The sequence below is a fragment of the Nicotiana attenuata genome, chromosome 11, assembly GCF_001879085.1.
Source record: "Nicotiana attenuata strain UT chromosome 11, NIATTr2, whole genome shotgun sequence".
In the NCBI taxonomy this organism is placed as follows: domain Eukaryota; kingdom Viridiplantae; phylum Streptophyta; class Magnoliopsida; order Solanales; family Solanaceae; genus Nicotiana; species Nicotiana attenuata.
This window is the reverse complement of record NC_031999.1, coordinates 32,843,683-32,854,481: the sequence shown is the minus strand read 5'-3', so window position 1 is coordinate 32,854,481 and position 10,799 is coordinate 32,843,683. Positions and strand designations below refer to the sequence as shown.

Below are 10,799 nucleotides of genomic sequence, written 5' to 3'. Positions count from 1 at the left end.
ATCACAGCATCTGAAGCAAAGTATAGCTATTTTTTGCATGCATTTAAGAATTTTTAGTATGAAGTGCAAATTGCCCGGAAAAAATTTATTCTTCAAATTTCAGCAATCCAACACGCAATTCAAGACCCAAATCTACTCCAAAATGAGCTCAAATTTAAAACATAATTTTTAAATATCATAAAAAATAAATCTCAATCATTAATTTGTCAAAGCAACAACAAATCTAACAGAGAGAATCTAATGATTCTCCTGATGATGCATACGCAGTCGCTAGTTGTAGTATTAATCAAGATTAATGCAAAGGGAAATTAACGTCTGATAACATCAATTATAACTCTCGGCAATGCACAATTCCTTTTAATTGCATACAATTGTTTTTATCGCGCACGAACACAAATTTCCCATGTTGGTCAAAAACTGTCATTCATTATCAAAGAGGACTATGATCTTGTATTGCCGTGAAGATCAAATTTCCTTATCTAAATAGAAGATTTATTTACTAGAAAGAATTGAAAGAAACTTTTCTGATGAATGGTTTCTCTACCTGCAATACGTAGGTATCCTGCTCTAATAACCTTTCTCCAATCGCATCCTTGACAACTTCTTAAACCAAAGTGAACAACAAAAGAATCATCATATCATATCATACTATATTAAAAGTGGATGACCCTAAGTCTAAAATCGAATTACGTAAATGCCCTTCAAAAGCTAAATGACCATATTACTCTTTAAATCAATGAAAATGAATATGTTAGATGAAAATATTAGCTGCGTTGAATTAGGATTCTTTCATCTGCCATCAGTTATAACATGTTGTAGGTGTGCCCATTTTTTTGCTTAATAAATAGGATTGATCGTTTAGTCTACTGTAGTTATTACATGTTCAGTTTGCAAATTTTTTTAAAGCTCCACCTCTATATCAGTTTTGGTCCTTAGAGATGCCACCAATAATAACATTTATTAGTAAACTTTTCATATCTTTTATTGTACTTATAAAAGTGCAAAACAAAGTGCCAAATCAATTTAACAATTTTCTCTTCTATCTATAATAAATTCCATTTTCCCCACATTATGTATTGTCTCTTTTCATTTGTCATATTTTGCTCAGCAATATCTTGATAGGTAATTTAATTTCTTTTTCATTTTCTCATATCTACCATCTAGAGGCTTGTATTTATGGGACAACTGTGTACTATAATATTGACTTTCTGCAAAAGAACCATTAGAATATTTTCTTTTTAAACAAAGGAAAGAAGTTTGATAAGAAAGTGTAGTGATATATACTCATTTGTAATAGTAGTACGATTCTTTTTCTTATTTTTCATATCGCGAATACAAAATAATGTGATTGTTGGGACGTCGGATACACTTTTTTTTTTTTTTACAACATGCACGTATGTATTCACCGTCTTTAATTAGATGTAATTTCTGGCTTGTGTAGATACATTTTTTCTACTTTGTTTGAGATGTCCTGCAAAGTGAGACTTTACCGAATCTTTGTATGATCCTCTGTTTTTCTCATTATCATGTTGAATAGTTTTTTACATCATTATTTTTCGTTATTTTCAATTGTTTTCTTTGGTTGGTTAAGCTATATATATAAATTGGTGTTTTTGTTTGCACTACGCAATAAAAATTTTACAAAGTACTTTACATTGATTTGATAAAGTATTAATGCTGAAAAGAAAAAAGTGAAATGAAATTGCTGGTTATATAATTGTTCATGGTCTTATATACAGAGATTGACAAATTAAATGAAATGGCATAATTTTTGTAGCTATTCCCATCCTTTGTACCATTGTTAGCCTCGCAATTACTCATGCAAGGACACTGTTTTGTATATTTTCGTTTCTTTTTTAAAAATCCAAGCAAATATTTCTACTATTTTGTTTTATACAAATATTTTAGTAGTTGTCCCTAAACAAGGAAGGTACTTATGTTGTGTGGTAGTAACTATTACAATAATTATGGTTTACACGTACATAAAAGTTAGAACAATTAAACTTACATAGTTGAAAGAGAAGTTTTAATTGAAAGTATGATGACTCAAAATATAACATAGTGCATATTTTGATTCATTCATAAGAGGCAGTAAATACTAGTAAACAAAAAGTATGAATTCAAACTGTTAACTTCAGCTTCGACAGTAAAACCCAATAGGTACACTAGAAATCGAAATGTCAACTGTTCACTGATCTCCACAATCTTCTGCAACTAAACAAATGTATCTTTTTTTATATATTTTTTTGATACCTAACTAAAGCAGTGTCTTGAATCCCCAAAACTTGCAATCTCACATCTAAACTTCTTGTCTACAAGGCAAAACATTCAGCATAGTTGTACAATAACATCTATCAGGTAATCAAAATTAAGCAAGCATATCACTGTTTTGCAGTTTCAAAGTTCCACCCATAGGCAAAAGAAGGTTACAAATTTTAACTACAACTTGATGAATCCACACCTAGTTCCCAAATCTGCTGGTAGCTCCCTCATACTGAATATATATAGCTGAAGGTCAGAAAAGGTAGTACCTCCTATTCAAATCTCACCAAGATAGATCTGTTTATCACTACTGCAAGATCCCACAATTGGTTCATTAGGATGAAAAACACATTCATTAACAGATCCAGTGTGTCCAGGGAGCTTATACAGAATGCGCCTAGATGTTGTATCCCAGATATAAACCATGCGATCAGAACTCCCAGCTGTTACCTTACTTCCATCAGGTGACCAGCTACATTTCAGCAGGTTCTTTTCAAAATTGTGTTGGTGGCCTTCCAAGATCTTAACACAGCGATTTTGGGGGGCATACGGACGCATGTCCCATATGCGAAGTGTGCAGTCCATGGCATTAGTAAGAAGATAAGACCCATCAGGACTCAGCTGCATACCAGTTATAGTATCCTGATGGCCCTGAAGAGTCATAGTTACTTCACACCTTCGCAAATCCCACACTTTCACATCATTGTCAATACCACCTGAGTAGATTTTATCGGAGGCATCAGAGAAACTGACGGCAGTAATTTGAAATTTGTCTGGAAATGTCTGTATGGCTCCTCTTTGGCGCATATCCCAAAGTTTAGCAGTGCCATCATCAGATCCACTGACAATAAGTGGAGGGCCCCTCCGAGCTGGGCAGCATGAATTCACAAATGAGGAATGTTCAGCCATTTTTTTAATCTGTTTGCCTGTTTCTACATCCCACGCCCTAACAGTCTTATCGGGGCTGGCTGATACTATTGTTGATCCATCAGTAGTCCATTGAACATCAAGAACTGCATTTTTGTGCCCTTTCAAGACCATAAAATTCTTGCAATCGCCGTGTACATCCCAAAGAAAGATTTCTTTATCATGTGAACCAGATGCAATGGTTGTTCCTGCTGGATTGAACTTCATGGTATACACAGCACTTTGATGTCCGGTAAGCAACATAATTGGTGACTCCAAGCTTGATGTCCGTGGTTTTCCATTTGGTCCAAGCCCTTGAGGAAAGCTAGGAGGCACAGCAGACAACTCCATCGGCCTTGGTCCAATAACTGACAAAGCACTTTCAGTTTGCATTTTGGCCTTCGCTTGCACCTGATAAGTTTCTAGAAAATTCAGCTAACCAATGCAAGAAACATAATAGAAACATAAGTTACAGATACAGAAGTACAAAGTTATTATAGAGCTCCTTGCCCAGACAATTTGATTATCTGTTTGAGCGCACGCGCGCGCACACACACAGCCGTGCGAGCGAAACACACACACACACACATACATACATATCCCAAACAATACATTGAAGGATGTAGGTTAGCATTGTAGCCACATTTCAGTTCTCCAAGATACCCCAGACAATACATGCCAACACATTAAAGATGAGGGCGTTTTTTTCTTTAACCCAAATTCCCCAATTTTCCACCTGCATTTTGCTCCCAGCAACATTTATCTCCAACCTCTCTCTACAACACTTGAGGCAAGCAACAGGGAGCAAAATCTCCAATGTCCATCATTTCTCAAATTCTACTAAGTCTTTAGTGCCTCTATTTTATATTCAGATTATGGTGTGCATAATACTTTTTGCTTTCTGATTATGATGTCCAACAATTGCTCTGTTTGATTATTTCACATAGATTTCAAACATCTCTTCTTCCCCATTTGCTTAATATTTCTCTTCAATCATTGAACAAATGCAGTATCAAATAAAATAAATCCATATCTTTATGGTTCTTTATTGTCATTTTTTTTTATTTTTTACCAAAACCCAGCAACACTCCCTTTGTCAAGAATAGAAAGAACAAATGTGGAGGCTGTCCAAGAAGAAATTTGGGACTGGGCTCGCTGGAGTTTAATCAGAATGGGAGAGAAACACAACGGAACTACGGAAGGAGAGGAAACTTAGAGATTTGGATGAAAGACAAAAATGCCCTAAACTTTAATGTGCTGACATGAATTGTTGGGGGTATTTGGAGAATTAAAATCTGAGTACAATGCTGTTCACTTTTTGATTCATTAAAATACCCTCTGTCACTTATTTAATCCGTAAATAAATCTTGGAGCTTTTTGTCTTTTATACTAATCAGAAAAATGCAGTTCATCATCTCCCTCACATTTGTTCTCTTTTGCCTGTGTAATTTTTTTTTTGTTTTGAGAATGGTAACAATTGTATAAATGTGTAAAAGATTTACAAGAGATTGTGAAGGACACAATCAGACCCTCAAAGGGTCAGAGAGAGTACCAAAGCCTATTCTATTCGATTACATTTCTTCCAGCAAGCCTAATAAAGAGTGTACATCCTCCCTATAACTCTCTTTACACCAAAAATGGAATAACAAAAAACAATTAAGCTTAATTTTCTGGTAAGAGCTAGGTCTATCTTCAAAAATTCTGGCATTCCTTTCTTTCCAGATGGTCCACCATATACAAGCAGGAACAATTTTCCACCATTTCTTCTGTTTAATATTTGCCCCTCCATTGTTCCAGCTACTGAGAAGAGCTGCAGTGTTTACGGGCATTGACGAAGATATACCAGCCAAATTAAGATAGAAGTACCACAGTTGGGTAGTGACCGGGCAGTGAATAAAGAGGTAGGAAACTGATTCCCCATCTTTGCCACAAAAACTGCATCTAGCTTGTAGCTGGATTCCTCTCCTAAGAAGGTTATCCTGAGTTAGGACAGCTTCCCTCGCTACTAACCATGTGAAGCATTGAACTTTTGTAGGCACCCCGACCCTCCAAATTTGTTTCCATGGCCAACCTTGCGCACGATTAGGAGTATTGTTAATGAAATGATAAGTAGATTTCACTGAAAAAGAACCTGATTTGTGACCCTCCCAGATTAAAGCATCTTCCTCTTCTGTGAGACCTTGGAAAGCTTCTAAGGTCTCCCAGAAATTTGCCACACTCTGCAACTCCCAGTCATTAAGATTCCTTCTGAAGACAATGTTCCAACCTTGTATGGATTTTGCATCTGCTACTGAAATTCTTTGATTTTCAGCAATGCTATACAACTCNATTGCCCCCTGACTGTTTTCCAGACCCCCATCCATAGGGGATGCCACTCGGTTTGGTGCACCAATGTCCTCCCCAGCCATACTTCTCTTGAATTACCCTTCTCCATAAAGCTGTTTCCTCCAAGTTATACCTCCATAACCATTTTGCCAGTAGACTATTATTCTGAGCCTTTAGATTTCTGACACCTAGGCCCCCTACTTGCCTCGAGCACAAAAGAGTATCCCAATTGACCAAGTGAATAGTCCTTTTCTCACTGTTACCTTGCCAAATGAAATTCCTTCTAAGGGAGTCAATCTTTTTCCTCACCTTAGTAGGAATTGGGAATAAGGACATCACATAGGAAGGCAATGCATCTAAGACACTATTTACCAGAGTCACTCTGCCTCCGAGTGACAGATATTGACTCTTCCATCTTGACAATCTTTTTTCACTCCTTTCAATCACCCCTTGCCATATATCTTGCGACTTATTTTTGTAGCCCAAAGGGAGGCCTAGATATTTGGTAGGGAGGTTTTCTAGTCCACATTCCACGACATTTGCCAGGTCCTGAATCTTTTGCCTGTATAATTGCAGCCCTTTTTCCCATTGCACAGCTTGAAAGCAACTAAACGCCCCAAGATATTCTTCAAGAATGAGATTTAAATCAAACCCATGCTGAATAGAATTTATGAACAATCTGTGTTTGGGTGATTTTTTGTTCTTCGCAGGAAAAGAGCATAAGAGAAAGGCAACTCGGTATAGTGAGACCTGAAATTCAGCCCTCACTACTTCGTAACACTCTGTACTTTCAAATGAATTAAACCCAAAAAGCAGAATTAAAATTGTGACAAGCGGTAGTGTGTTCGATAGTCGTCAAATTTGTCTTCATATTTGCCTTGCTACCCCATCAATACGTACTGAGCTAATGAATACAGGAAGCCAACAAGCGGGGATTGTTGAAGTTTGCCGAAGGTGGAGGATGACGAGAAGATTGAGGAGGCAGCCTGAAGGGTTGGGTTTGCTGCAGTTAATCTGGGAATAAAATGCAGATGGAGCAGAAAGAAATTCGGGGATATAGGTAAAAGACAAAATCCCCTAAATGTTCCTACTTTAGTGAATCGAAAATTTGGTTACAATGCTAACTTACTACAGCCACGCAGTAGTAAAATGGGTACAATGCTAACCTACTACTTTCATGCTACTACATGAAGGTAGTAGGTTAGCATTGCACCCATTTTTTGTCTCTCTTAAATATCCTTTTACAATGCCAACACATTAGTAAAATGGGTATTTTTGTCTTCCCATCTTAAGAACTAAACCTAACTTTTCTTCCTTCTCCATCAGTTTGCATTCCATCCATCCCCGTCTCCCCTCCTTTCTTTCAGAACCATATTGAAATTCAATCACAACCGTTGAAAATTTGACCCAAAAACAAAACACAGCGAATGATTCAAGGCCTGATGAATGATCATGATTATGGAAAGAAGACTAAAACCCATTTGGCCATACACTAATGTGGTCTTTGGGGAAATAATCGAAGAATTTGAGAAATTGGGAAAAAGTTTTAGGACGAATTGGTTTGCTTCAACTAAAAAGGAACCAGTTAGAGTACTTGAAAATGAAGCGAAGACCAAGCATGTTGGCAGACAATGCTTAATTTGTCCAGAGCCGAGATGAAGAGATGCACAGCTTCTAAATTTCAGAGCCGTAACTTTTACTTTCTCGCTTTGTCTTTATCAATAATGAACAGAAAGAAAAATTATCCAATTACATATTATCACAATGTTTAATTAAGATCAATCTGATTTTAAACTCTAACCCTGATTTACCATAATACCGGGAAATGAAAAATGTGAGTTAGCAAATGATGATCGATTCCTTGATTCTCAAATGTGATCTTCCATTTTCAAGAAGTCAAGCCTTCTTCTGTATTAGAATTTGAAGGAGTCTAAGAGCCAAACTGTGGAGATAAAATTCAAGCTGGGAATCACAGAGAAGGAATTGGAGAAATTTGAGAAGAGCTATAAGCCCCTAAAAATTCGATATTTAATGTGCTGGCAGAGGTAGTATAGAGAAACCAAAAGTGAGTACAATGCTAGCCTACTACCTTCATGTAATTTGGAGAAACCAAAATATCTTCCAATATTATTTAGAAACAAATCAGAGGCTTCAATGTGAGAGATATTCCCATAATGCATTCGAGACTAACGGGAACAAAAAGATAAATCAATGTTATGCAATCCATGTTGGACAAAGACCACAGACCTACACGTTTTTCCCTTTGATCAAATACGCTAGGACAAAAGAAAAGATGCAATAATCATATTTTTTTTTTATAACCTTGGTGTCCGGGTCAGCTTGCTTGCATCTCGACTAATTCCACACCAGCACAAGTATTAGGTAATTCTAGCCACCAAGGCTGGGACAAATAGGAAGAAATCACCTGGTGTGTTTATCTCCACTGGGATTTGAACCTGAAACATCATGGTTCTCCACCCACTTCATTGACCACTAGGCCACACCCTTGGGCACAAGCTCCAATAATCAATTATATGTTTCCCTTAGGTTAAGGGGCACAAAAAGATAAAATCAAACACTTCAAAGTCGATGTTGGACAAAGACCATAGGCTTATTTCCTTTTCATCAAATATGACGAGACCAAAGAAAGAGCCCAACAATGGATTGCATGATTCTGTTGATTGCTTCCCTCACAAATTGACTAGTGTCAATGACATTCCAAAAGCATGTTAACTAAACTTCAAGAAAAGAAACATCTTATAAGGAGAACCGGAGGCTTCAATGTGAGAGATATTCCTATAATACACTTGAATTAAGGGGAACAAAAAGATAAATCAATATTTTGTAATCCATGTTGGACAAAGATCACAGGCCTACACATTTTTCCCTTTGATCAAATAGGATAGAACACAAGAAAAGGTCCAATAACCAATTACATGTTGAAAACAAAAATCAATTACATATTTCTCGTTGATCAATTAGAGATTCAGGGGCACAAAAAGATAAAATCAAACATTTCACAAAGACCACTGGCCTTTGCATTTCCTTTTCGTCAAATAGGACAGGACTAAAGAAATAGCCCAACAGTAGATTACATGATTCTATTGATAGTTTATGAATAAATTGACTAGTCACTAGTGTCAACAATGCTCAAAGACATTCCAAAAGCATGTGAACTAAACTTGATTAAGAAAAGAAACATCTTATAAGGATATATGATTTGGATAAGCTACTAAACTAAATTAGTTTTCACTTACTCCATCAGTAAAGAAATAAGGAATCATCAATCTAATGACTATTTTAGACAAATATTGGGTAAATTTAAAATGATTTTCATAACCTAAGAATATTATGTTATCATACCCTAGGATAATTATGTCATCATACCCTAAGATAACTATGTTATCATACCCTAGGTCTCTGGTGCTCTGGGTGTAACCTCTATGACAGAAGTAGAATGGCCACTATATATGTACTTATGCAACACAAGTAGTTACAGCTAACTCAGTTTCTCTTATTTATTTTCTGTTTTCCTCTTTTCCCACATCTATGGAACCATTTACAGTGGGCAATCGAGGAACCCAAATGCTAGTAGACACATACTAGCAAGCACATTTCCTCATCAGTCATCACATGCCACTACCCTTTTTCTTTTAGTCTCTTAAGAGAAAGTAACTCAGCATCAAGCAAACTATCTAGAAAAGATTTAGATTAAACAAAGAGCTCTAGCAAATTTAATATTTTAAATTAAAAAAAATGATAATCCACCATTTCCAACTCTAAAACTTGGTGGACAATAGGCCCATCCATCTACCTTCTCCACTTGCATACCAGCTAGCTCTAGGGTTTCAAACTTTTCATGTGCACCTACCGCCCATCCCGCACTGCACTACCTCTTTAGTTTACCAAAGCCCTGGGGCTCTAACAAAGTTAAAACATTCTAAATAACATTTGTAAAACTACCCCTCCCCTTTACAGCTTCACTAAGCTCATCATTCTATCCCCTTACCACTTGACTCTTAATGGATTTAAGCAAAAAGCAAAATGGACTAGGGCAAACAAAGTAACTACTAGTTAGTAGACGAGAAAGTTAGTGGTTAAGGGAGACATTTTAGTACCACTAACACTAGAGAAAAAGAATTAGGGTTTAAGGATTTAAGGATTTTTGGCACATGAGATGAGGAAATCTAGGATTTTTCACATTTCACTTCTTTAAAAGTATTCTTTTGTACTTTTCTTATTTATATCAATAAACAAAAAGCAAAATGGACTAGGGCAAACGAAGTAACTAGTTAGTAGACGAGAAAGTTAGTAGTTACGGGAGATATTTTAGTACACCACTAACACTAGACAAAGAGATGATGAAATCTAGAAAAGGGAACTTACAATGAAATCTCCGATGAGTTCGCCTGAACAAAGTTTGCAGCCTCCAGTATTCAGGAATGTATTCAAGGAAAAATGATCTTGGGCTTTGTCAGCCGGAAATTATTTGGGCCAAATCCTTCAGTACAGACAGGTCCAAGCCAATTCATTATCATGTGCCTCTCACATGACTGATGTGCTCGCTTTCTTAGGTAATATGAACAAATTGGTCGGGCCATTTGCAATTGCATGTATAGCCATTTTTAGGGCTACCATTGAATTTATACTCGCGTTGCACAAAACTTTGCAAAGTGTCCCACTTGAATCTGAAGCAGTTCAATCTCTTCAGTGCAACTTCAGAATCAAATCTGAAGTTCTCATATCTTTCAACTGCAGCTTCAGAAATTCAAATCTTAAATAGTTCAAGCTCTTCAAAGCAACTTCAGATTTCGAATTTGAACTTCTTCTATCTTTTAATTGCAACTTCAAAAATTCAAATCTTAAGTAGGTCAATTTTTCAGTACAACTTCATATTCAAAATTTGAATATTAAGTAGTTCAATTTTTCAATACAACTTCAGATTCAAAATCTGAAGTTCTGAAACATAAGCTTATTTTTCAAATTTTAACTATCACGACCCAATTCCCATTATAGGATGTGATGGCATCCAACGTCGTCGCTAGGCAAGCCAACAGTGAACTATCCATTTAATTGTTCATTTTAATATTTTTAAAGTCATTGGTCTTATTTAATAACGAAACAAATAGTATGTGATCGTAGCAGTGTAAAGAATAAACTAAAACATGAGAGTAAGTAGTGAATTTAATAAATCAAAAACCCACAAATATCTACTAATTTTCCAAAATTCAGTGTCACAAGTGCACGAGCATCTAGTAGAATATACAAAACTCCCTAAACTACTGTCTGAAACAGAATAGACAGAA

General features: G+C 36.1%; 1 protein-coding gene across 1 annotated transcript; it reads right to left on the bottom strand.

Annotated features, from left to right (window-relative positions):
- On the bottom strand, positions 2,116-9,985 carry LOC109234320 (U5 small nuclear ribonucleoprotein 40 kDa protein). The gene is made up of 2 exons (XM_019400252.1): positions 9,880-9,985; positions 2,116-3,579 (listed from the first exon to the last, which is right to left on the bottom strand). Exon 2 carries the CDS (start codon positions 3,559-3,561, stop codon positions 2,539-2,541), a length of 1,023 nt encoding a protein of 340 aa, XP_019255797.1. The 5' UTR covers positions 3,562-3,579; positions 9,880-9,985; the 3' UTR covers positions 2,116-2,538.

Bases quoted from the DNA above. Each gene is read 5' to 3' on its own strand.
- LOC109234320 (XM_019400252.1), bottom strand. From the start codon at position 3,561: ATGCAAACTGAAAGTGCTTTGTCAGTTATTGGACCAAGGCCGATGGAG.